This window comes from Ovis canadensis, chromosome 4 (assembly GCF_042477335.2).
Source record: "Ovis canadensis isolate MfBH-ARS-UI-01 breed Bighorn chromosome 4, ARS-UI_OviCan_v2, whole genome shotgun sequence".
Taxonomy (NCBI): domain Eukaryota; kingdom Metazoa; phylum Chordata; class Mammalia; order Artiodactyla; family Bovidae; genus Ovis; species Ovis canadensis.
In genome coordinates, this window is record NC_091248.1 from 113,835,916 (window position 1) to 113,863,395 (window position 27,480).

General features: G+C 50.5%; 1 protein-coding gene across 5 annotated transcripts; it reads right to left on the reverse strand.

Annotated features, from left to right (window-relative positions):
* Positions 1-879: 879 nt before the first annotated feature.
* On the reverse strand, positions 880-26,578 carry WDR91 (WD repeat domain 91). 5 transcript variants are annotated; one of them, XR_011256753.1, is made up of 15 exons: positions 25,986-26,151; positions 24,801-24,980; positions 24,020-24,227; positions 22,226-22,308; positions 21,115-21,245; positions 19,648-19,813; positions 11,093-11,248; positions 9,167-9,360; positions 8,546-8,696; positions 7,838-7,932; positions 7,516-7,684; positions 5,948-6,056; positions 5,058-5,399; positions 3,592-3,789; positions 880-1,408 (listed from the first exon to the last, which is right to left on the reverse strand). XR_011256753.1 is itself a non-coding variant. In XM_069588444.1 (15 exons), exons 1-15 carry the CDS (start codon positions 26,426-26,428, stop codon positions 1,244-1,246), a joined length of 2,241 nt encoding a protein of 746 aa, XP_069444545.1. In that variant the 5' UTR covers positions 26,429-26,578; the 3' UTR covers positions 880-1,243. The 5 variants fall into 5 exon arrangements, 4 of the variants coding, with proteins under 4 accessions (XP_069444545.1, XP_069444547.1, XP_069444546.1 ...); XM_069588444.1 differs by lacking the exon at positions 25,986-26,151 and adding an exon at positions 26,306-26,578 and having other exon boundaries at positions 5,058-5,170; XM_069588446.1 differs by having other exon boundaries at positions 5,058-5,170; positions 26,020-26,437.
* Positions 26,579-27,480: the final 902 nt, after the last annotated feature.

Consider the following 27,480-nt stretch of genomic DNA (forward strand, 5'->3'; position numbering starts at 1 on the left):
TGTCAAGTGTCGGAGCCCGAGGTCCAGGCCTGAAACCCCAGCACCTCAAATGGAAATGCAAGCGGGAGAAGGCAGTCATCCTCTCGTGCTTCTCCACCCTGTGAGGGTATCTGCCCTTTCAAAGTCCCACCCAGCCAGGAAGCAGAGGGCCAGGCTGTGGACACACCCAGAAGGCAAGAACCCTAGCTTCCCAGACAGCACTTGGCCGGCTTACTCCTGTCCTCTGGCCACTCACCAGCAGAGGGCGCCGGTGGCTGGCTCTGTTCAAACTTCAGCATGCAAAGTTGACAGAACAGGAGGAGCCCCCTTGACAGGTCCCGGGAAACCACGGCCACTTGGATGGAAGGGGCAGACACTTCAGATTCTGCCCTTGTGCCGAGAAGCTTCTGGAACAAAAGCTGCCAACTCTCTGGGAAAAGAAGAGGCACGATAGCCTCCTTGAAAGTCACTCAGTTGTATCTGACTATTTGAGACCCCATGGTCTATACAGTCCATGGAATTCTCTGGGTCAGAATACTGGAGTGGGTAGCCTTTCCCTTCCCCAGGGGAATTTCCCAACCCAGGGATCGAACCCAGGTCTCCCACATTGCAGGTGGATTCTTTACCAGCTGAGCCACAAGGGAAGCCCATAGCCTCCCTGACACGAGCCCAGAGACCAAAGGGCTCCATGACGCCTTCTGCCTTGGTTGGCCAATGGAACCAGAGAGAGATGTTCTACTTCTATGGCGAAGCAAGAGCAACCGTCTGATAAAGGTCAGCCCCGAGGCTGGTGAGGTCAGAGCCACGGCACAGGACCTGGGCTCGCCATGACCGTCACCAGGGCGAAAGGTGAAGGCAGACACACTGTTGCACACACGCGTTCCAGAAAGAGAGGCCAGGTGACCACAAGAGCATTCTTTTTTTAAAAAAGAAAACTGAGCAAATATATACAAAATACTTCCAATCTCTTCTGGGCCAACAGAGCAGCCACCACAACGCTTCTCCTTCCTGAGCTTTCCCCTGCCATCTGGAGCCCGCTCTTGGCAGACCCAGCGAGCCCATGTCTGGGGAGCATGTGCCACCATTGCACGTGGCTCTCGTTCCAGCTGGGTCTCTGGACAGTGCCCAAGCGCTCCAGGCAACCTCTCCCTGAAGACTGCCCAGCCAGCAGGGGGCCGCGAAGGGCGCTTCCTCTTCTCCTGTCTTCTCCGCCCGCATGCTAGGATAATACTGCTTCTGTGGGTGACCCTCGGGGCGGGTCCCGTCAGACTTTATGGGCCAGGAGGGTGGTCAGCTTGATCTTGCCGTCCATGGAGGCAGTGAGGCAGGTCCCGCAGTCCATGGCTGTGCTCCAGTCCACGGTGACCACAGGGGCGCGGTGGCCGCCCAGGCTCAGGCAGCTCTCCAGAACCTTGTCGTCCCCGCCCAGCTGCAAGGGGACAGGAGGCAACATCATCAGGCAGTGCTCACAAACACATGCAGTTCATCCACTTCCGGGGGCCAAACTGCCTTGGGCCCGGGGGGCTGCCACCCCAAACCCAGGATGCGCCCAGGCACACATGTCCCTCCGGCCAGAAAGTCTCAGGTTCACCACTTGGACCAGCAATACCTTCAATTTCCTGACTACAGCTACTCCTTCAACCACAGGGGAAAATAAGTCCCTAACATACTCTAAGAGGCAGAGTTCTCTCTGCCACCTTTAACCTGCTGTGGGTGTCTGAAAAGACCCTGATGCTGGGAAAGACTGAGGGCAGGAGGAGAAGGGGACGACAGAGGATGAGATGGTTGGATGGCATCATCGACACAATGGACATGAGTTTGAGCAAGCTCCGGGAGTTGATGATGGACAGGGAAGCCTGGCGTGCTGCCGTCCATGGGATTGCAAAAAGTTGGACACGACTGAACTGACACTTTTAAAGGATATGAGGGGGGAAGCTTTCAACTCATTAATTGGTTAAAGAGCAAGTCTGACTGCAAACTGATCTGAACTGATCAGGACAAGTGACAAAGCCTACAGGATCAAAAATAAAGCAGCACACACACACACACACACAGAGTCATGTACACACACACACAGTCATGTACATACACACACATAGTCATGTACACACACACACAGTCATGTACACACACACAGAGTCATGTACACACACACAGAGTCATGCAGAGAGCAACAGAAGAGCCCACCCGGGACTCAACCAAGCCTTTAAATGATGAAATAAAATTAGGCTTTAAACTGAAAGCTCTTTACAGTGGCTCCCAATAGCAATTACAAGAACTTATGAAACTTTATATGATGGCATCATATTGTATACCTTAAACATATAGTTTATTGAGTGATTTATCAACTGTAGCTCAATAAAGCTTAAAAAAGATTTCTATTAAAATATCCATTGAAATGAACAAATAAGTAAACACAAACTATGGAATTAATTTCTAAGGGGAGGGCAAGAGCCACCTGAGTCGTCATCATCTATCTATAGAGAAGAGGAGCCCTGTTGGGAGTAGACCCAGGCACCCTGGCGCCACTCTTAAGGTCAAGAAGGCTCCCGACTTCCCATTTCTGCAGCCCCTCCCCCCTCCCCCCTTGCTCCCTGCTGCCCCGTGGGACACCAAGGCCCACCTTCCTCCTCCTCCTCCAAAGGCCGTGACTCCACAGCCGAGCGCCCCCTTCCTAGTCCTCCCCAAGGCCTCATTCCCCACCCGGCTTCCTCCCCTCTGAGCCCTCAGCTCTGTGTCCTCCCCGCTGATGCTTGTGTCTCTTTCTCACTTAAGTGTGAGCACCAGGAGAGGGGCCACACTGTCTCTGGTGTACACAGCCCGTGCCAAGGCCACACCCACCCACGGCTGCCCCCCAGGGTACAGCTGCCCATGGACGGTGAGCCCCCGGGACAGAGCATCCCACTCCGTGACACCTTCCGCCTGCAGACGAAGCGCCACCGCATTCACGTGGAACTGGAACTACGTGCTCAGGCCACAACACAAAGCCTCATCCCCCCTCCACCCCCCCTGCACCCCGTCTACTTAGTAGGACAGTCCAGATGGAGAGGTTTAGAATTTCACTCGATTATATACACGAACAAGGTACAAGAACCAGAGAGGCTGCGATGAGAGGGTTAAGACAAGCAGATCGACTGAGGGACAAAACAGAGTGGACAGCTTACTTGCCATGTGACACACGACACCCCTGAATTTCTGTCCCAGACGTGACTTGAATTTCTTGTCCCAGATGTCCTTGACCCACAGGACATCTCATAAAACAATAAATCTACTCCAGATTAGAGTAACTGGAACAGACCACCTGGGCACTCACCCAAACCAACACCCAGCCCTTCTCCCTCGTTCTTAATGTTCTACAATTGTTATTATTCCCACGGAGGCAGGCAGAAAGGGGCAGGCTCATCAAGCGACAGGGACGGGTGAGCAGAGAGGCAGGCCACCCTCGTTCCCATCCCCACAGTTTCCCCTGAGCCAGCCTGCAGCTGGGAGGCCCAGATGCTGTCCATCCCAGGCCAGAGGCGTCTCCATGGCCACCGGGCGGCGTCAGGGACAGGGACGGGGCTTGAACTCAACCACGCCCAGGCCCCTGCCACCCACTGGGCCCCCAGGTACCTTGTAGATGACGCCCCCCGTGGCAGAACATGTCAGCATGTAATTGCCCTCCGAGTCGAAAGCGAAGAGTCGGCCCCGGGGCACCTGGACCTGCTTGTAGCCACTGTAACCGGACAGCACGAAGGGGCCTGTGGCGTCAGTGGGCAGGCCATACTCGGACACCTTCAGGCCGCTCTTGTGGATGTTCCACTGGATGAACTGCAGCCCAAAAGCACAAGCACAGGGCTCTCAGTGGGGTGGCCAGGGTGCAGGGCACAGGGCCTGGTGGGGGGGTGGTACAGGGAGTAGTGAGGCGGCCCCCAGGAAGTGGAGGGGGTCCACAGGCCCCAGGAAGGGTAGGGAGATGATCATCCAGTCCCCATGCCTCCTGACACAATGTAAGCTTTTTTTTTTATTTTGAAGGAAAGAAAATCTAGAAAGAGTCAGACACATCACGTCCAGGTCGGAACTTTCTCTCTGGCCTGACTCTAGGAGCAGAAGAGTGTAGGCACCAGCCTGGACTCCCATCGCTTGAGCTGGCACAATGCTCCAGTGATTGTTATTACTACTGTTGGTGTTAATATTATTTGTAGGGTTAGAACCCAGCTAGGTTTTTCTTAAATTCCATATGCAGTTCTGGTTTCTCAGCAGTGCAGCCGATGGAACACAGGTGGTGGAGCACAAGCTGAGCTCTGGGACTGCAATACAAACACCCTTCAGCCTGCTTCAGGGCCAGGCTGCCTGCTGTGACCTCCTCCTGACTCAGAACTCAATTCAGATGAACAGCAAGTCAAGCTCTGATTTAAAAAGCCTTGCTCCAGAGTTTTCAAGTGAAGAATCCATTTTGTAACGACTGTCTTCACTGGATAAGGGAGGTGGACAGAATCCAGAGGTGGACAATCCAGAAGGCCCAGGAGGGGACACACAAAAGTAAGTCCTTATCCCAGCTCTGCCTGCCCCAGCTCCCTTCCCAGGGATCCTAACGAATTCTTCCAAGGAGACTCTAAAAGGGGGCACTTATTTTTACCTTCTTCCCCAGCCCCATTTTTATGTTTCTTGGCTCTGGGAGCAGCTGTCTCCAGCCCCCACGGCCTAGCAAGTTCTGCCCACCCATGCTGTGATCACCCAGTGACCAAGCTCACTCAAGTACACCCTGGCCGCCCTGGGACCCACGAGCAGGGTGGGTCAGGGAGATGCGTCCTTCCTGCTACAACCAGGAGAAAGGATGTGGGTCCTCCCCTTTCATGACAGTCGACTCCCACTGAACTCATGTAAACCTCACTAATCCTATGAGACCGGTTACTATTTTCTTCTCTGTTTTACAGAAGACAAAAGTGGGTGAAGAGAGGCCCCAGGTCACAGAGCTGGTAAAGGGTACGGTCAGGACTAAACTCAGTCCATTGTGCTATTAGGGGGCCCTCTAGAATCCCAGATGCCTACGGAGCCAGAGGAAGGGAGCTTGCTGACCAAAGCCCGCGCCCGCTCACCTTCCCGTCCTCGCCGACGCTGTACACAGTGTTCTCATCGTAGCTGAACTCCACGGAGTAGACCTCCCCGCAGTGGGCCTTCCAGCTCATAGCACACTCATGCTGCTGCATGTCTGAGTCAACAAGATGCCGCTAGGGTTCCCGCCCAGGCCCTGCGGAGGCACCTGCCCGCAGGCAGAGGCACCTCACCCTCCCTGTGCCTGCAGGGCAGGGGCCGTGCTGGAGACAGGGGGCCCCCGGGACCCAACGGGAGTCACAGAGCCGGCCGCCGTGAAGAGCCAGCACGGGTGCTTCAGTTCACTGGTTCTCTCCTCCACCGTGCCTAGTATTCTGTTAACCTGTCTGAAATGAAAGCTTCTCTCACTGGTCAAAGGTGAGGTTCAGGAATCCTACGGTGGAGCCTGTAAGTCTAGGAGGACACAGAAGTCCTTCCCACCAGGGCGCCCTGGAGATCAGTTAAAGATACAGCCCCTAGCGGTGCCTTTGCAGACGTGCTGGCTCCGGTCTCCTGGGGCAGGCCTGCGCGAGGAGCTTTAAAGAGCATGCTGATGACTCTGAAGTCTACCCTCCTACTGCCCTCACAGGGACAGTGAAGTGGCCAGACCAAGAGGACAGGACTCCTGGATCTCACCTGGGCTGTGAGGACTCAGATCCAAGAGCTCAGGACTGAAGGACTGCTAAGCTCCATCCCCTCCCATGTCCACTGACTCAGATCAGGACTAAGGTAAGTAGGGGGGTCCTGAAGCAGACGCTGACCAAAGTTAAGTTCTCTTAGGGGAATCTTGAACCGGGGTTTCGCAGTAGCCTCTAGTCCAGCTGGCAAAAACCCAACTCTCTTCGCTGGGTCGATGGACGAGGGGACCAGGATTGCTGTGAGCACACTCGCTTACCAAACAGCCGGATGACGCCGTCAGCCGCCCCCGTGACCAGCAGGTTCCCATTGTGATTGAAGGCCGTGCAGTTGATGGCAATGGGCTCCGGATCCAGGGAGAACTGCAGCTATAAAAAGGATAAACCACATTTAAAATGTAAGACAATAAGAAACCAATTCCAAGACAGGTTCTGTCTGAAAGGGGGAAGGGGACCAAGACTGAGGAATGACACACCAGAGCGTAAAAAGGATCAGTAGTGTTCCATCGTTAAACCGTGACAGTAGGCAGGCACGCGTTTTACAGTTTTCTCTTTATTCCAAACACCTGTGATTTCCATAGTCTCTTCTATGTATTGAATAGTCAATGAAAAATTGGAAAATAACAAGTAAACACAAAATTAAAAATCCTGAGAAAAGCCCTCAGCAGAAAATGTATTTAGTCACTCAGCCATGTCTGACTCTTTGCGACCCCATGGACTGCAGCCCTCCAGGCTCCTCTGTCCATGGGGATTCTCTAGGCAAGAACACTGGAATGAGTTGCCATGCCCTCCTCCAGGGGATCTTCCCGACCCAGGAATCGATCCAGGGTCTCCTGTATTGCAGGCGGAAATAACAAGATTAAAAAGGACCTGATCAGACTGGGTGGGATAAGGTAGAAGGCCTACGAGATGCCAGAGGACAGAGGACAGATGTCTGCTGGATGGAATGGGGCAGGAGGGCGCATGTCATCACCCATCTGTCCAAGCCCACAGAACACACAACACTAAGACCGAACCTTGATGTCAACTGTGGGCCCGGGGTGATTCCAATGTGTCCGTGTAGGTGCATCAGGTGTAACACGTGTGCTGCTCCGGTGAGGGAAACTGATAGCAGGGGAGGCTGGGCACGTGTGAGGACAGGGTGCATGGGGACATCCTTGAAACTTCCTCTCCATTTTACTGTGAGCCTAAAACGACTCATACCACCCTTTCTGTGGCCACACCACCCTGAACGCTCCCAGTCTCGTCTGATCTCAGAAGCTAAGCAGGGTCACAGCCGGTTGGTACTTGAATGGGAGACTGCCTGGGGTTACTGGGTGCTACAGGCTTTTGGGCTTCTCTTGTGGCTCAGCTGGTAAAGAATCCGCCTGCAATGCAGGAGACCTGGGTTCGATCCCTGGGTTGGGAAGATCCCCTGGAGAAGGGAAAGGTTACCCACTCCAGTATTCTGGCCTAGAGAATTCCATGGACTGCCCATGGGGTCCCAAAGAGTTGGACACGACTGAGCAACTTTCATTTTCAAAACTACTTTAAAAAAAAAGTTTTAAATATTAAAAAAATGTTTAAATTTTTCAATAAGCCAAAAGGGCCCACTAGAAGGCTGTGTGTGAATTCTAAGTTTGTGGCACCTTCCGAATGACTTCCGTTGCCAGCAATCTGCCCCACTGGAGTATTACTACGTTTCAACATGCTCTGAAATCTCACAAATCAAAATGTGAGGAGCCCAAAGCAAAGAGGGAAGAGACCAAAGAAACAGTGGGCAGCGCACCCTGTGTGCTCCCCACCCCGGGAGGGTGCCTAGCCCCGGGGCACCATGGGAAACTCCCACCTGCTGCTTCATGGTCTTCGTGTCCCAGAGCAGCAGCCTGCCCGGAACCTGGTTGGTGCCCCTGCTGCCGATGTCTGGTGCCAACATGTCCACGTGGGCAGTGAGGCTCGAAGCTGCAGCCGAGCAGACAAAAGAGGCTCCACTAGGGCTGCACGCAAGAGACAAGATCCTGCAACACACAGGGGGTGTCGGCGGGGGGGTCAGCTCAGCACTCTGCCCGCCCACAAAGGAAGGGGGAGCTGGGCTCAAGAGACTCGGCCAAGGCCAAGGCCAAGGCCGGCCCACCAAGCACAGTGACTGGTTGGAGCGGCGTCTGGCTCACCTGGGCATATCATCATTGATGTTGATTTCACAGAGGTTCTTCTTGGCTTCCGTGTCGTAAAGGCGCACTGTCCCCACACCACTGCCCAGCAACAGCTGGAAGAAGAGGGACAGCTCAGGGTCAGGCCTGCTCAGGCAGGCTCACAGGAGGGTGAGGCCCACCCCTGTGAGGTGGAGGGCAGGCTGCAGGGTGACCCAACTCCACTCCTCCAGGTAGTACAGGGGAAACCGGCTAAAATGGACCTCATTTAAAAAATTAGACAGTAGAGCTGACACTGAAGGAATCTGTGGAATGGGAGGTAGGTATCACCACGGGTAGAGCTGGAAAGGAGACCCTCTGCCCTCTAACCCCCGTCTTCCGGTTTCAATGCCAGCCACCCGGGTCCTGCCTGCTGGCTCGTGGCCCACCACCACCTCCATGGGCAGAGGCCTCAGCTGGTCACGGGTCTGGGTGACAGCCCCATTTGCATGTCCTGGGGACAGCTCTAGCTCTGGGCCTATAAAGGCCTCCAGGAAAAATAGAGGAGGCCATCCTTGCCTTGGAGGCCATCCTTGTCCTGGAGGTGCGGTCCTCAAGTGCACAGTGAGAAGAGAGTGAAGGGGCTCAGCCTGGGGTCCCAACCAAGCCCGCGGTGCTGGAGCAGCAGGGGAGAACCCTGGGAGGTCCTCACTTAAGACCACAGGTCCAGCCATGGGCAAGACCACTCACCAGCCTATCCCGCTTGGTGGCCCATTCTAAAGAGAGCAGTGGTGACTTGGAGATAGAGGACGCCTTGGTCTGCATGATGGGGTTGAAGGACCACACTTTGATGACCCCGTCCACATCCAAGCTGGCGACCCTTCTCCCCGAGCAGTCCACCCTGAGATGAGACAAAAAGGCACGCCATTAGCATCCCCGCCTGAGTCCGCCACCCTCATCAGCCCAGGCCCAGAGGACTGGCCTTTACTGACTCTCCTGCTGAGAGATGCCCATGCTCCAAGGATGGGTGTGGACTACTTCTAGAAATAGTCATTCATTCATCCAGCTGAGAACTACTCATAAAGCATCCATTATGTGCTGGGCCCAGTGGGCATCACCTACCCTCTGGACGTTACTCTCCAGGATCGTAAGGAGTGGAGGAGGTGACTTGACCAACAACAGCCCCAGTGGCAGCTGTCCAGCCCTTCTCTGACAGTTCACGGTCCCTTGGGGTCATCCCACCACCTGCATCTCTGTTATCCCTCATCGTCCTGCTTGCCACGCCTTCACACGCACAGCCCAAGACCGCAGGCTTCCCGGAGAGCCTGCCCCCTTTTCCCCCAAGGCCCTGTCCCAGCGGCCAGCACCCACCTGCAGTGCATGATGGAAGAGTGGTGCTCCCCGTACTCCTCCTGGCCCAGCACGAGGAACGGCTGCTCGGGGCGGACCCCCCCACCCTCAGGGCCTGCCGTGGGCACCCGCGTCAGCGTCTCCAGCGCCTCCACATGGGGCTCCGGGCAGGGCTCTGCCTCTGGGCCACCAGCTTCGGGCTTCTTCTCCGCACACTGCGTCAGGCAAAGCGGGCACAAGTCAGCGGTGAGGGGTCGGCGCTGGGCCCGGCCACTCCCCATGTCTGGGGACAGGCTGGGGGTGTCTAGGACGCCAGGCCACAGCCCTCGGGGGAGGATCTTGGTGGTCGTGGGGTCTAAAAGAAAGAGCTCTGAACTCCAAGAGCCTGCTTCACCGGCAGCCCCTTCCTAGAGACCATGAGGAGGGAAGTGTGGGCCAGGGGCTCCCGGCCCCAGCTGACGAGACCCAGGACACGCACGACCCTGACAGACTAGGCCAACACTAACAAGAATCAGTGAGGCAGGGAGTGCCCCCTGCACGCCAGGCACTGCGAAACACGACCTACTGTCTCATGTGGTGCTCCCTCAACCACCTGCGATCCTGTTATTAACCCCATTTTACAGCTGTGGAAACAGACTGAAAGCTGAAGTTAAGTAACCTTGCCTAGGATCAAGAGCTGGCCCCGGGATGGGACACCGACGGGAAGCCAGGTGCATCCGAGGTAAGCCTGGCTGCCCACCAGCACCTCCTCCTGGGAAGGGGAGCCAAGAGACTGGGGTGATGGGCTAGGCCTAAGGACAGCAGCTAAGCCAGAGCAAGGCAGGGCACCAAATGGCACCCACACACTCTGCCACCCAGGGGGCTGCTGCTGCCCGTCTCTGCCTCCTGTGGGCACTGGCCGCTGGCCACCACGATTACCACCTGCTCATCCAGGCATAACCGTGATGCTATGGAGCATCAGCCAGGGTGCTCTCTACCACCCTCCTGGTTCTGGAGATTCCTGGAAGCTCTCCTCAGGGACCCAGAAAGAGCACTTTTACAGAAAAAATAAAATATAACAAAATAAAAGAACAGAGGAACAGACCTCGGAGCTCAGAGGTGCCCTCGGGAGTGGCTGAGCTCTGGTGCACCTTTAATCCTACAGCCCAGAAGGATCTGAGATGTGAGCCATAAGGCTCTATGCCATTGGACCGGAACAAGTTCAGGGCTGCTAACCCCCAAAATGCCTTTAAAACAGGCAAGTAGCCTGGATTAGGAGATAAACAGTCAACAAGGTGACTTAAGGCAGTAAATCCCTTCGGGCTTTGCCTTCAATCCCGAGTTTTTCACTGAAGCAGCAGCAGCTTATACCACCAGGAAGGGAAAGCCCCAACCCACATTCACTGGTGAGAGGAGTCTCTGAACCCAGCCTGGCAAGGGCTGGGGCCACCGCACGGCCGCCTTGTGGGCACGTGGCCCTCAGGATAGCGACTCCAGCAAGGAGTGCAGGAGAAAAGGCCCGTGACTGAGCAAAGCTGGGCGATGCTGGGTACACCAAGGGGACCCTCCCCCCGGCTCCGAGCACCCGTGACATGAGCACACCAACAGGCACAGTTAAACCCGGGGAAGGAGAGAGCACACAAGGGCTCCCATACCAACTGTTCACAGAGCTCGTCTTCTGGGAACATCTTCAGAGGCCAGCATTTTATGGCCCCTGCTTAGGGCAACACTACACCGGGAAAAGGGATCACTGGAAAGCCAGATTATTCTGGAATAAAACCACCAAAGTGCAAGCAGTTAAAGCCAATTAGGCAAAACCACACAACGCACAGCAAAAGAAATCAAGAGAGGTAAGAGCAGGCCCTGCACCACCCCTCCCCGCTGCCATATCCCACGGCTCTCCACCATGGAGGAGGGTCTGTGGGTTGTCCCCGCAGGCATTCGTGAGAGACTGAGGCCAAGCCGCACCTGCAGAGTCATGGAGAGGAGCTCCTTCCGTTCCTTGCCGTGGTCCTGCAGGCGCCGCTGCCGGTGCTGCGACCAGCTGGACTCCCCAGGCGCCAGCCCGCCGAAGAGGCTCTTCCCGTCCTTGGGCGCGCCGGCTGGCTCCCTGCCCTTGGCGGTCTGGAGGACGAGACACCAGGCTGTGAAACATGTTTTCTCGCGTGGGCCCAGGCAAGGAGGGGAGCAGGAGCCAAGGAAGGGACTCTACCTTCAGTCCTGAGTAAGGCTCCTCCCTGTCCATGCTGAGTGTTACTATCTCGGGCTTCCCTGCTGTTACAGTGGTAAAGAATCCACCTGCCAATGCAGGGGAAACAGGTTCGATCCCTTGTCCGGGAAGACCCCACATGCCGGGGAGCAACTAAGCCCGTGTGCCACAGCTATTGAGCCTGCACTCTAGAGCCCAGGAGCTGCCAGGACTGAAACCCACACGCTTTAGAGCCCATGCTCCACAACCAGAGAACCCACCACAATGAGAAGCCCCTGCTCTCTGCAACTACAGAACAGCCCAGGCAGCAACAAAGACCCAGCACAGTCAAATCCAAATAAACAAATATTAAAAAAAAACAAACATGTTATTATCTCAGCCCATGAGCAAGGTCAAGGGCAAAACACCAGCAGTCTGCACCTCCTCCTTCCTGTTCTCCACTCCCCCATCCTGAAAGGACAACTCCTCAGCACTTTGCCTGCCACATCAACTGCCTGGAGGTAGATACACACATATCCTCCTGATCTAAACCGCAATAGGTAACTTTATTTAGTTTAGTTAGCACTTAGCGAAGAAACGATAATGAGGCAGATCCGGCCCTACTCTGGTGTTATATTTGAAAGCAACAATGTGTTTGGGCAATAGAGAGAAAAAAAAAAAAGTATGCAAAATAGAATCACCCCTCAACAGGGAAAAAGACACACAATACCCTCTCTTGTTTTGGGCCAAGTACATGACTAAGCCAGTCAATGTTAACAAATATTGAGGTATTTGGAAATAATTACTGGGCAACCAGAAAATCTTTTAACAGAAATAGTTGGAAACTCAAGGACTTTGGGGCAGAATAAACTAGACAAGAGAGAAACTGGCATCTTCTGGCTCCTTTTAACGGCAACAAAAGATAAGGTCAACCAACGTTACAGCAAATGAACTCAGTTAATTCCCACCCCAGGCTTTCCTGGTGACTCAGACAGTAAAGAATCTGCCTGCAATTCAGGAGACTCAGGTTCGAGCCTTAGGTCAGGAAAATCCCCTGGAGAAGGGAATGGCTACCCACTCCAGTATTCTTGCCTAGAGAATTCCAGTCCATGGGATCGCAGAGAGTCAGACAACTGAGCAACTAACTGGGGCTGCCCAAGAGGCACTAGGGAAGAAGCTTCCTGTCAATACAAGAGACACAAGAGACATGGGTCCGATCCCTGGGTCAGGAAGACGCCCTGGAGAAGGGCATGGCAACCCACTCTAGCATTCTTGCCTGGAGAATCCCATGGACAGAGGAGTCTGGCGAGCTGCAGTTATGGGGCCACAAAGAGTTGGACACAACTGAGTATATAATCCCCACCCCACTCCCACAGAGACTGAAGATTTCTAATCTAGACCTTTTTAAAAGGGAGCTGCCACCGCATCACCTTTCCAGATAATCTGGCTGGGTTCTCTTTTTCTAATCTTATTCCCACAAATTGTGACAGTCATACTCCTACCCCCTCTCCTTTTTTTTTTAACACTCTTAGCAACGGGCTATAGATACCAATAGCCACTCAGTTTGAGACCAACACACTCACAAATCATTTGTACACAAGTCATAAGTAAAGAGAATAAATCCAGCCGAAGTCTACATGTGGCCTTCCAGTTCTTCTACGTGTTATGTTTTATGTTGACACCAAACAACTTTAAATGGTTGACACAGATTCCCTGGGACCCTGAGGTCACATGAACAGTTAAGAAAGGAAAATTTAAAGGCTATTATTTTAGCTGGAGCCTAACTGTGGCTGACATACACAGGATTGGTTATTTTTGTTTTTCTGACGTGGCTGACATACACAGGATTGGTTATTTTTGTTTTTCTGACGTGGCTGACATACACAGGATTGGTTATTTTTGTTTTTCTGACGGAAGTGACCTCCAGTGGTACCTGGAGGTGTTTATTATACCTCCAGGTACTTGTGTTTGTCACGGATAGTTTCTCTAGAGTGGCTGATCTCTGAATTCTGGCTTATTTGGGGAACAGTAAGTTTCTTAGTCAAGATTTTTAAAAAAAACAAACTAAGAAGAAAATCAACAACAATAACGTCAATATATATTACTCACTGAGCATTTATCATATGTAAGGTACCATGCGAAGAATCTTACAAACATTCCCTTAAAGATGAGGCATTGTTTTAAGATGGGGAGCAGTTGTGTAGAGAGGTTAAATTACTCACTCTACGCAGGGAGAACTCAACAGAACTGTAAGTCACACCCAGATCTGAGAGTGGCCCCACGCTCGGAAAAACCTGAAGAAAGCAAAACCATGATGGAAGCACATGAAAGAAGTGATGCTGAACAGAAAAGGGAAGAAGGAATGCCATAATCCCAGACTCCAGGTAACAACCAAGAGAGGCCCCGCTCTCGGCGCTTCTGGCCGCTCTGCAGAAGCATCCAAGGAGCACTGGACAGGTCCCACCGTCTTAGAGAGTGGAAGATGACTTCTCTTACCTTCCCAAAAGTAACACGTGGTCCTGAGTTAGCCATGTTCCCTCACATGGTCCCAGGGTGGGTGGTGGAGTGGAGGGTGGTTCACTCCCTAGTAGGTGATCCAAGGGTGCCAACCTTCATTACACAAATCTATTTATTCCTCCTGACTGATCCAGAAGGCAAACTGCTCAGACTAAGGAACTTCACAGGGGAGGCTAAAACGTGCTCAGTTGCTGAGTCATGTCTACCTCTTTACGACCGTATGGACTGTAGCCTGCCAGGCCCCTCTGTCCACGGAATTTTCCAGGCAAGAATTCTGCAGTGGGTTGCGATTTCCTCCTTCTGGAGATCTTCCCAAGCCAGGGATCAAACCTGTGTCTCCTGCCTCTCCTGCACTGGTAGGCAGATTTCTTTACCACTGTGCCCCCTGGAAAACCCCTATAGGCTATACTATACCAGACAAGAGACTTTAGGCCAAAGGCTGAAATAAGAGACAAAGAAGGCCATTTTATGATAAAAGGGTCGTTTCAACAAGAGGACATAATATTTGCAAATATTTATGCACCTGATATCAGAGCACCTCATATATAAAGCAAATATTAACTGACCTGAAGGGAGAAATAGGCAGCAATACAATAATAGTAGAGGACTTCAATAGCCTACTTTCAATGAAGAGGTCATCCAGACAGAAAATCACTAGAGACACACTGGCCTTAAACTGCACATTAGACCCAGTAAACTTAATAAACATTTACAGAACATTCCACCCTCATGCACACATGTAACATTCTCCAGAATAGATCATATGTTAATAAATGTAAGCCTTAATAAAGGTAAAGAGATTAAAGTCTTAGCAAGCATCACAATGGATGAAACTAGAAGTCAATTATAAGAATAAAACTAAAAAAAGTTCATAAATATATGGAGACTGAAAACATACTCCTGAACAACCAATGAGTCACAGAAGAAACCAAAAGATAAATCAAAAAACATCTTGAGACAAGTTAAAATGGAAACACAATATACCAAAACCTATGCAAGACTAATTCTAAAAGGGAAGTTTCTAATAATAAACACCTGCATTAAGAAGAAAGAAAGAGTTCAAGTAAACAACTTAACTGGACACATCAAGAAACTAGAAAAAGAAGAATACACAAAGACCAAAGTTAATAGAAGGAAGGAAATAACAATGATCAGAAAGGAAAACAAATAAATAGAGTAACAAGTCAATAGCGGGTTTCCCTGGTGGTCTAGTGGTTAAGAATCTGCCTGCCAATACAGGGGACATGGATTCAATCCCGGGTCCAGGAAATTCCCACAGGCCGTGGAGCAACTAACCCCGTGCGTCACAACTACTGAGCCTGCGCTGTAGAGCCCGTGAGCCCCAGTGACCAAAGCCCACAGGCCAAGAGCCCAGGCCCCGAAAGAAGAGAAGCCCCCGCTCTCTGCAACTAGAGAAAGCCCATGTGCAGCAATGAAGCCCAGCAAAACCAAAAATAAAAATAAATAAGTATATCTTAAAAAAAAAAAAAAGAGTCAATAGAAAATGAACATTGAAACCAGGAGCTGGTTTTTTCGAAAGTCAAACAAAATAGACAAACCTTTAGCTTGATTTACCAAGAAAAAAAAAATAGGACTCATTAAATAAAATTAGAAATGAATTCCAAAACACATCTCCAAAGGCTCTACCATTCTGATAGAAAAGATAGAAGAGCTGGCAGTAAAGGCCATGTTTTCTGGACCACAAAGGTGCCAATGAGAACCCCACAGCTAGCTATAAAAACCGTGCTGAGAGGAGGAAGATCAGCTTCCTGGGTTGACAGCTGTTTTCCAAAATAGTGGGATCCTGGCAAGCAAGGAAGTCTCAAACTAGCCTGGCACAACTATGATTCAGACTTATCAGCCTGACCAAGAAATCTTTATACTGGATACTTGAGAAGAAAAGGGAAAAGTATCCATTCACTACTGCAGGCATGCCCCGGGAAAGTACACAGGCTACAGGGGTACCCCACTTTGGGGCCAAAGGTGGAGAAGGCTGCAGAACAGGCACAGGCACTTGGTGGAATGCTTGTCTGTCCTTACTCACCTGCTACACCTCATAAACGGGGTTTTTTCCTCTAACAGGTGGTGTTGCTGCTGCTGCTGCTGCTAAGTCGCTTCAGTCGTGTCCGACTCTGTGCGACCCCATAGACGGCAGCCCACCAGGCTCCCCCGTCCCTGGGATTCTCCAGGCAAGAACACTGGAGTAGGCTGCCATTTCCTTCTCCAATGCATGAACGTGCAAAGTGAAAGTGAAGTCGCTCAGTCGCGACCCCATGGACTATAGCCCACCAGGCTCCTCCGTCCGTGGGATTTTCCAGGCAAGAGTACTGGAGTGGGGTGCCATTGCCTTCTCCGAACAGGTGGTGTTAAGAGTACCCAATTCAATTGGCCCAAATGGATGGAATAGAGGGGCTTAAGATAGACTTCAAATTCCTCCAGCTGACACAAAAGGTACTTGTAACACTTTCCCAGCAAGTATATCACAACATTAAGAACAAAAGCAATGCTTCCTTCTTGAGTTAAGATGGCAAGGAAGCTGTCCAGTGTATTACAGGCGGGAAAGTACTCCAAAATGAAAATTCAAACAGGCATTAACATATAAATAAGAAAAACTATCTTTATAACAATAGGGTAATTTATACCAAGAGAGCTATAGACCTAAACGTGACCTAGCAGATCCTACTTAGAGCTTCTCTTTAAACTGTATCTAAGATACATCAGCTGAGCCACAAGGGAATCCCCATACAAAAGAAGGGGAAACATCAACAAAAAACAATAGCACACTAAAAGCTGATGAATGCAGCTATCCACCAAACGCCTAAATAAGTAGGTAAAGTAAACCTGTGTCCAGCTACAAAGGCATATGACTTAAGTAAATGTTCACTGGGACACACCCAGTAATTCAAAGTTTTATTTTAAGAGCAAACTTCATAAAAATCTTCACTACTGGATTCATGTAACATTCCAACAGTCCAAATTATATTGTCCCAGTCTATCATAATCTACCTGTCTCCTACAGTTTAAGAGAGGTACCTTTATCCTGCTTTATCATCTGACCTTCTTGCCTCTCACTCTAGAGAAGGATCTAAATCCATTTTCAGTGGCCTGAATAGACTTACCAGGCAATCGTCCAAATGGAACAGAAAATAAGTTCCAGTAATTTGGCCTCACCTGAGGCAAAAAAAAAAAAAAGCCACCCAGAAGACAGGCCCAAGTAACAGAGAAATTACAGAATGGAAGATGGGGAGGAGGACTCCCTTTTCCCCATCCTGCTGAGATCCATGGAAACAGCCCCAGGGGAAGCATTCTTACTGCTGATGTCATGGGAGCTAGAGGATAATTTGATACTCATAAGAGTTACAAATACACAAGTCTGTGGATGCTTTGCTTTCTTACATTACCGTCAATTAGAGGTTATCTCTGTAATAACCATAACGCCCCCTCATAGTCGCAAGGTAACTAAGCGGGTGTGGAAGGAGTGAAACTGTAACTGGAGGGGAGGATGGGGTAGCACTGAAGTTGGGGAGCCTGCTGAGGAGGTGCCTGAGGGGGTTTCTATAATAGAGAGCCCAGAAGAGCTTGAGAACTGTGGTTTTACAGCTACTTCTAAAATTTTGTCTCCAGATTCACAGTGAATGCACAGAGAATGTATCACTGTAGACTTTACGTCTATAATGTAGGGAACTTCTCAGTGCTAACAACAATAATTACAGGGGCCGATCACAGTGGGCAAAATGCTGATACGACTGAAGCTTACAACTTGTTTCGTCACTACATCATATCCGACTCTTTTGCCACCCGATGGACTGTAGTCCGCCAGGCTCCTCTGTGCAAGGGGTTTTCCAGGCAAAAGTACTGGAGCGGGTTGTCATTTCCTTCTCCAGGGGATCTTCCTGACCCAGGCTTATTTTAAAAAAAAAACAACAATGTCATTTTCTATTGAGTTAAAAGAAATATATCATTAAAATCACAGGAGGTGATCATATAACTAACAGGATTTGGTATTGGTAAGAGAGCATCCTGAACTGTAAACCGAATTTGGCCATCAACCGTATAGGGGAGTTAAAAAATTAAAATGTCCCCGCCAAAAGAAGGGAACCAGGATGGTGAGGAGTCTAGAAATCACACCACATGGGTAAATAGCTGGGCAGAAAGGAAGGAAGGAACACAGTGTTTAGCATGGAAAAGACAGAAAGAAGCCTTATTCTATGCAGCTTGAAGGCAAAGCCACGTTCTGTGAGTGAAAATCACAGAGGCTTCAACTAACAACTTTCAAACAGGCCAACACCCCCCCGCAACACAAGCAGTGAGCTCCCTACCACAGGAGGCAATCAATCAAATTAAAGGTCATCTGGCCCACCCTCCTAGCCAATAGGAGTGTGGTCCAGATGACCTTTAAACTTCCTCCAACTCTAAATTCTATGATTTTCTTGAATCTCAGATATACTCATTATTTTTAGAGCTGAAACATCACTGCTGAGTCAAATATATCATTAAAAAAAACAAGTGAGCCAACCACTGGATTTTTCGGATTGAGAACATTTATCGTCTCTATCCAGGAAATGGAAAGAGTGCGACCTTTGCTCTGTTAACATGCCAGAAGCTTCGTTTGAATATATTTTAAAGGTAAAGTAAGGAACGTTTGCTGCAAATTACACATTCTTACCTTCGTCTCCTGAATAGGAACCTCACAAACATTTCCAATCCCATTTCACCCTCAGTTTAGCGCCTGAACAAGTAAAGATATGGCCACAGGCCGAAGCACAAAGACCTTCTTTCAAGTTAATGAAACTGAATTTCATCATTTCGTGTACATTTCAAGGGATGTAGCACTCCATACATCATCTAATACAGGCTAAAATTCCCAGCTACAACAACTACAATGTATTGTGAGCTCATAATCTGCCAGGCACTCACTGTATATACCGAGGGCTCTCATTTCAACTCAAATACCTCTCCCCATAGGGAGTAAATGCTCTTATCTATTCCCATGCCAAGTGGGTGGGGAGATGTGAGCAAGGATGCTAAACAAGGTACAGTTGCCTGAGTCCGAAGCCCATGCTTTTTCTTCCCCCATGTCCTGCTCAGCATCTGCACTTGAGGAACAGTATGAAATCCAAGTGCTGTGCTAAAGGCCCTGGCATCCCAGTGGCAGCATGGACAGACCCGTGTCCCCAGCAGCCCCATGCTGCGTGTCACCTGCAACTGTTCTCAGGCCAAGGGCAGCAGGAAAGGAAGGCAGAGATGATGACAACTTACTGTATCTGCAAGTAATAAAAATCTCGAGAGGGAAACAGTCCCTACCCAAGCAATAAAGCATAACTCTGGATCTGTTAAAGCTTCACTCTGGCCAGCATTTCTGAAAGCAATGAATTCTGACCATCTCCACTTGGAAAACTAGTCAGTTTTGGACATACGCTGGCATAAAAGAAATTCTCTTGCAAGCTTTTATGAAAGAAAAAAAAAATAGCAAAAATCCTTTGTAGCATCAGGAAATAAGAACTTGTAGTAAAAGAAATACCACACTGATTTAGAACTTTACTCTTTATCTACACACTACTTCCTATCACCAAAAATTTTTAAAGTCCAGAATCATTTGAATTCATGCTTGAATAACCAAATTTTAGCCATAAGCACAGATGAGTTAGAGGAAATTGATGAGAAAGGGGAAGGGACCCCTCAGAGTATACTTCCTCCTGTCACCATCCACCCTCCCACCTGCAGGTCCAAAGGGAGGGCGGGCAAGTCTCCATGTGGGTGATGAGTGGGGTGTCGGAGGCCTCCTGGCGAGAGTTAGAAAGGCAGGACCTGCACCCACCTGGCTGCCGAAGGACTCCTTCTTGGCTGAGCTCTGAGTCTGAGGGGGGCCCTGGGCAGGCAACAACCTTGAGGGGCTCTTCTTACTCTGAGGCAGCAGCGAGGACAGGAAGCCCACGCGTGGCGACTGGGAGAGGGAGGCGTTCCTCTGGCTGCACACCATGGCCCTGGACAAGCAGACACAGCACGAGGTCACGGCGCTGGACGGGGGCCTGGGAGAACCCGGGGCACGCACCGTGTGGGCTACAGATGCTGCCAGTAACCAGAGCCGTGGCCAGGCCTGCACGTCTGGGCTTTAAGGCGGCCTGACGCTTGGTGTTCTTCTTTCACAAGGGGAGCTCGCAGCCCACCTGGCACAATGGGGAAGGCTGTGGCTCTGATGCCGTGGCAAAGCTCAGAGCAGAGCCGTCTACTGCCCACTGGCCACGTGTGGTGTTGACCACCTGAGATTTGGTCAGTCCAAACGGAGAAGTGCTCCAGGCATAAAATCCACATTGGAATTCCGGATTTAGCATGAAAAAGAGTTGTTAAATAGCTCATGAATACTTTATATTCATTACTCGTTGAAATGATACTTTGAAAGACTTGGGCTATATAAAACTGAAAGTGTTAGTCGCTCAGTAGTGTCAGACTCTGCTGACACGAGTGTCAGACCTCACAGACTGTAGCCTGCCAGGCTCCTCTGTCCACGGAAACCTCCAAGCAAGAAGACTGGAGTGGGTTGCCTTTCCCTTCTCCAGGGGAACTTCCTGACCCAGGGATCAAACCTGGGTTCTCCTACATTGCAGGCAGATTCTTTACCATCTGAGCCACCAGGGAAGCCTGGGCTAAATAATAAATATCATTAAAATTTACCTTTTTTAAGACAGCTACTGAAAGTTTTTAAGTTCGATTTTTGGCTTGCACTTTACTTCCCTCAGCAGGCACTAGCTCAGAAACCAGAGCAGTTTTATCTGCTGCAGGACTGGGCCACAGGTAGGTCTGGAATCTGACTACTTGGGTTTGCATCCTGACTCACCAATCACTGATCCTGGGACCGGAGGTGCCTGCAGTCTCTTCCACTGCTATTATCATCATCATTATCTGGGTCTTTGGCTTTCAATGGCTGTTTTTTAAGGCTGCTCAAATACCTCTCTCCCAACCTGCCTACCACTCCGAACCCTGAGACAAGAGCATGCTTCTATGGAGAAATGCATTGGCAATCTTGACATCCATGAGGTGCTCCTTTCAGAGCGCAGAGACTTCCCAGGGCTTCACCACAATGGCTGCGTGTATTAACCCAGGCTGCACACACCTGGATGTGCGAGCCGCTGGCAGAGCCTGTAGTTCCCCTGCCTCTGGTCAGGCCCAGAGACACAGAAAACTCAGACTAGTGGGCGCCCAGGAGGTTCCTGGCAATTTGGAGGCGTCACCAGGAGGAAGGGAGAACGCTGGGGACAGAGTGAGGAGGGGCACGGCACACACTCACAGTTCCGAGTCCCCCAGGCGGTCCATATTGGAGACATAAGGAGGCAGTTTGTGCTGGACCAAGGCCTCTTCCTCCTCTGGCTGTTGCTCCTCTTTCTTCAGTCGGTGGATTTCGGCTTGCAGTGCAAACAGCTACATAGAGGTGGGGGTGAGTGAGACAGGGATCTCAGCTAGCCTTCCCTCCCCTGGGGAAGATCAGACACATCACATCCAAAACCCAACCACACTGACTCAAAGACCACTCGCCCTCAGCCTCGGGGAGCCCGTCTCACTCTCCGCAGGCAGGAAAAATAGGTGAGGCTGCTGTGACTTGACGACAAGGAGGTGAGAAAACTGAAGACCGTTAGATAATACGGAACCGACTTCTTTTTTCTTTTTATCATTTGACTTGCTTCCCTTTTATCATTTGACTTGCTTCTTCCTGAATTCACTGAGAAAACTAGCTCCACCCACTCCTGCTTTCCTCTTGGGCATCTACAAAACTAGACTTTGGAACTCAGGTGGAAAAAAAATTTTTTTTAATGAAGGTCAGCATTTTTTACTTTTTGCCTGAAGATAATTATGCACACAGGCCCAAACCTAAGAACATTAAACCCCCAAAACCGAAACAGCTTATAAGCTTCCTTTTTCTAAAAAATCCTCCCTTTTCTGATGGTGCATCAATTTCAAGGTTAGAGAAATGCTCAGGCAAATGGAAAGGCAAATGTGAGCTGCCCCAGGAGCTGTTCTTTTACCAAAGTAGAAAGACCTGAGAACAATTAAATAACGTCTGGGCTGTAAACAAGACAGATGTGGGGATGAGTGGAACAGGCCTGGGAATGGGAAGTGGAGGTATACAAGCAGGTTAGCTGCAAGGAGACATCCATGTATAGAGCCGTTTTCCTCTTAAAAGTTCACAACTGTTACTACATTGCTCATGCTACGACTGAAAACATCAGCCTTGCCTCTGGTTTTCAAAGGTTTGTCACAGCTCCCAACACTGCCTTTCTGGTGACTCACCACCACCTGAGACCAGCGCTGTCTCTTCTGACTCACCCTCCACGGCCACTGCCTAATTTCACACATGAAAAGCAGAAGTGCTTCCCAAGGAGCAAGTGACATTCAGAACAAACCTTCTGGCGCAGAACTTCATTCTCTTCTTGAACCTGGTTGGTCCTCTGGCACTCCGCATCAAAGTTCAGGATCACAGGAACCGGTGTATCGAGTTAAAGAATAAGCCTGCCTTTTAATCAACTTGATTGCGCTGGTCATGACACAATACGTAATACACCAAATCCTCAAGTTTTACACTTTATATACATATATATACACAATGTTTAATTGTCAATTATATTCCAACAAAGCTGGGGGGAAAATTGCCAATTAAAATATATATTCTATCACAAACTCTGCAATAAGATAACACAATTCAATAAACATGTTTTAAAAGAAAAAGAATAAGCCTGCCTGCAAAACGATTAAAAGCCATTCCAGACACTCTAGACACCGCAGCCACACCCTTGCATGTGACACGGGGTACAGACTGTGCTGCGGGCTCCTCCTCACAGCTTTAAGAACAGCCCCTCCCTTGACCTTGGGTCTGGCCTGATTTCATTCAGACAGACTCACGGACACCTGGCAGCCTGCCTGGCTAGCCCACAGTGGACATACATCCAAACCTGACGCTTTCTCCCAAATGCCAGCAGCAAAGAGTTTATCTTGCGGGCTTCACACTCAGTCTAAGCTTTAGTGACATTCAGCGAAAAGCCAGCCCAGTGGCCAGCGGATCTGTGGACACATGGCCAGCTGCTCTACCAGCTGCGTGCAAGGACTGGCTGCTCGCCTTTCCCCTCCTCAGGGTGAGCCTCTCCCTGGCAAAGGTTCAGGCTGAGAAGCAAGCTTTCTGCAGACTAGGAGCCACCTAGGAGAATCCACATGAGGTCCAAGTGTCAGTCTTTCCCAACCACCTCATATGGCTTCAGTCCGGAAGAGCACTATGCCGCAGGGCCTTGGTTGGACAACGAGCTTCCCTGGAGGGCCCACGGGGTCAAGCCCTGACCACCTCTGGGCTGGGCCCCTTGTGAGTTTTGTCTGAAAGCCCTCAGGATGAAGAGCGGCAGCAGGGGGAGAAAAAGGGCCAACCTGGGTAATTCACAATCACCCCAGCACAAAAGGAGACGCTCCCTTCCTACCTCCACCAGAAGATGGTCTTTCCAGAGACCAAAAGGCGATGGTGGGTGGGCCTCCACAACGCCCAGCTTATCAGTGACTCACCATGCAGCCCCGTTCGAACCAGACCCCCTTCTCCTCCCGGGGAGTTCCTGCCAGAGAGCACAAGTGAGCAAGGAGGTCCCCAGCTTTCCACGATAAAAGGGTACATAAGGTAGGCTTGGAAATTATTTATGTCCTCTCTCTCTCCTAAATCTCTCCACATATTCTTAAAGCTGCCCTGTCCTCTGACAAGTTGAGGGACTCTGAGGTCACTGTGAAGACAGTGACCCAGACACTAACACAGGAAGGATATTCCAGCCCTAGAAGTGTTTTCACCCCCTACCTAATCCCAACAAAGTCCAGTGAAATCCTGGGGAGGCATGGAGCATGCGCAGAGACGGTGCTCTCGAGGCCGGCCAGTTTCGCTGTGCTTGCTGGGAGAGGCCCCGCCCTACTTGAGGGCTCCTATCCCCCTACTGCGAGGACAGTCTCCCCACCCGCCCATGTCAACTATTCAGCAGCAGAACTAAGAATTACAACTCCCACCCTCCCAGATCAAAATAACCACAGTCTGCCCAGCCCCGTCACGTGACAACACGACGATGATCTTTGGGCGTTTTGTAGAAGAAATGACTGCATTAAGGGCAGCAGCCGCTGATCTCGCGGTCGGTTGGCCTCCGGCTGGGCTGCCAGCCCCCCAGCCACTGAGAGGATATGCATGCACTGAAACAGGACACTCAGGAAGTTGTGCAGGGACACGATGAAGGTGTCGGCCCACTGGCGCGAAAAGTAGGTGGCAAAGGTGGGGTTGGTGTCTGGAGATGGCAGGAAGGGCAGGACAAACCAATCCTTCCACTCAGCCTGGTTCTGGAGCTCCGAGGCCTGCTTTGCAAAGAACTCCTGAGCCTTGTCACTTCTGTTTGTCTGCGAAGACACGGAGGAGGCGGCAAAGAAAGGAGAGAGACAGAAGGCCAGAGGTGAGACTCTTCACCACCACACGACAGGCAGCCTTTGAATACTGGTCTGCTGAGCAAGTCGTCAAACACGATCTATGAACTCTGTATAAAAGAAATCATCACTCTTTTCTCAAGTTCCTTATAACTTCAAAGAAGCTTGTTTAAAGCTCTAGTGATAAATGCCACCCTAAAAATTAATTCCTAGTTGATTTTCAAATAATCTAAGTGATTTACTACCCCCCAACCCTCAAGTCAGTCACAACCTTTTTACTCAGACTTTAACCCAGCTACTTATATTCTTCAAAACACCACCCAGGCTAATGTGCTTAAGACAAGAGGAGAAATAGGAATGAGGAAGATAAGTCAGATGATCTACAGATGAGAATGGAAAAAAAAATTGGAAAACAGTCAAAAATAATTTGCACTGACTGTTCCACCCTTTCCCAGAGTAACAGAGAAGAGCTGTCCCTAGGCATTAAAAGAAAATCTATTTCTGGATTAAAGGATTTTCTCCACCAAGAGATCCCTGAACCAGAAACACCTGGATTGTGTAGACGAGATAAAAGCGGAACAGGCTGGTTTTCAGCTTGTTGATGGTGGGTCTGTACACGTCCTCCAAGCGGCTGAAGAGCCGCCGCTCCAAGTAGTTCCAATAATCCCGAAGAGCAGCCAGGTCATACACCTGCATTAATTGCTGCAGCTGGTCCACAATCTTGTCCACCTGGGGAGAGAAAGATGTGATGGAAAAGGGAAGTCTCTCTTCGCGCCACAGAGTTAATACAGCTTTTTTCCTCTTGCTGCAGCTTCTGGATGCTTCCATTTTTTTTTTTCTTTAAGTTAGCAATCTATAAAACTTTTAAAACACTAACATAGTAGGTTTCAAGTTTTTTTTCTTAATGTTAGATATGCGTTTCTACCCTTTGGCAAGCATGGAAATTTCAGGTGTAAAAGCACTCTGGTCCAGGAACCAGACAGAGTCCAGGGCCTGGACCTGGCGCTAATTTATTCAACCACCTTGGCAATGTCACTTCAACTCTCTGGTCTTAGTGACCTAAGATTTCAAAAAGCAAAAAAGAGGGAGTGAGACAATATCCATGTGCCTCCTCCATTCCAGGATTCCAAGGCTTATGTTAGAGGTACTGTCTCCTTCAAGTCCTCTAAGCACCACTAAGGCCCTAGCAGCTGCTCAGAGTGTCAGCCAAAAGGGGTCCCCTCCTTGTGCAGAGCACTCATATCGGAGGACACAAGATGGAACAGGTTTTGAATACTGATACCATTCTAACCACCCACCCCATTTTACAGATCAGGACACTGAGGCTCAGAGAGCTGAAATGATTTGCTTTAGCCACCACCAAGTAGCCACTAACTTTGGCAAGACAAGAACCCAGGTCTCCTAACTCCCCTCCGGTGTTCCTGCTGCTAGCACTGCCTCTCTCAACTCACCTGCCAACACCAACTGAAGCCAGCAGACATACACACAAATCACACACATATAACTTCCAAGAACTCAACAGAAAAGCATGTCTGAGCAAAGTTATGTTTTCAAATGTACAAGGTCTTCCTCAAAGGTGAAGCAAAACTGCCAATGGGTCACTGACAAAGCCATTTCAAATACCTAGCTCAACATGGGCTGCAGACCCCTTTGCTCCCAATGCCACTGGAAGCCGACTTTAGAATATTTCTGTTCCCCAAACCCAAACGTCTACCCAACCATAGCTCCTCAAACCTCATCGGCCATCCAGCTAATGACTGGCCAGCACCTGCTGGGAGACTGGGGTGGAGAACAGAGCCCTGGACCAGGAGTCAGGGCACCTGGGCTCCAGCCTCGGCGATGCTCCTGACTCGCTGGCAACTTCAGACAAGACATGTCTCCTCTCAGGGCCTCAGTTCCTCATCTGTCAAGCGAGTGCCGGACGCGCTGATGTCAATGATCCCCCTGGCGCGGTGACAGCGCCGCTCCCGCCCCGGAGGGCAGTGCTGAGGGAGAGCCAGCTCCTGGCTCCCTCGGGGCCGCCTCTGCCCGCGCCGCGCTCGCCGGCCCCTCACCCGGAAGCCCTTCTCCTTATCCGCCTTGATCTCGGCGTCCAGCTGCCGCAGAGTGTGCGTGAAGCCGCGGAAGAGCAGGTACTCTCGGACCATCTCATCTGTGCGCTCCACGGCCTCCGCCATCTCTGCGCCAGCGCCGCGAGGGGCTGAGCCGGGTGAGGGACGAAGGGGCGGAGCTAAGGCCCAGTGGGGAGGGGCTGGGCGCGAGCACCGGCCCGTCACGCCGAGGCCGGCCTACCAGCGCGCACGCATTGCGCGCCGCGCGCCTATGGCCCCGCCCTCGGACCCGCCCCCGGACCCGCCCAGCTGCTCCCGTCACTATCACCCAGCTCAAAGAGCGAATGAAAGCAGCACTGCTAGCTGGGTTTTACTGGCAGCGACAGCGGCGGCTGTGTCATCTGAGTTATTGAAAGGGGCGGCTGCCGTCCAAGTCAAGTAGGGCTGGACCTTGGAGATTATCCCAGATAATCACGAGGCGGGGGGCTGAGATGCCCTGATCGTTGGCATTACAGCGCCGAATCTTCTGTGCTCTGCCTGCCCTCATTTTACAAATGGGGGAAACTGTAGTCCTAGAGGCAAAGTAACTTGTGTGAGATCACACAACCAGGTGTGTTATCAGGAAGCTCTAACCTCCCCCGCAAACCTACTTTCATTAATAAGATTTATCAACACCGCAAGACAATCAAAGCACACTGTTAACAGAAAAGAAAAAAAAAAAAAGTTTCAGAACAGAATGTATAATATGATCCCAGTTTCTTGAGAAAAGGAGTGGGGGAGAGATGCGTGCTTTTGTGTACATTTTACAAATTCAGGAAGATTACACACTAATCGCTTGTAGTTGTTTCCTCGCCCAGGTGAGACTCCGAGGGACTTTTACTTCCTAATTTTTACTGCTTTTTTGTTTGACATTTTTATAAAGTGCATATAAGCAGGGAAATATTCAATATCTTTGAGCCTCACTTTCCACCTACCTTCCAGAGTAATAATGAAAATGTAATAAGATAATGTATGTAAAATGCTTAGCACAGTAAACAGCCCATCCGTAAATTGCAAGGTTTGTTCCCTTCTCTCTAATGGTATGGCTTTCTGTACAGTAAGTCCCCTGCGTAGGAATCTTCAAGTTGCAAGCTTTCAGAGATCCAAACATGTATTCACATGTCCAGTCATGTGTTAGT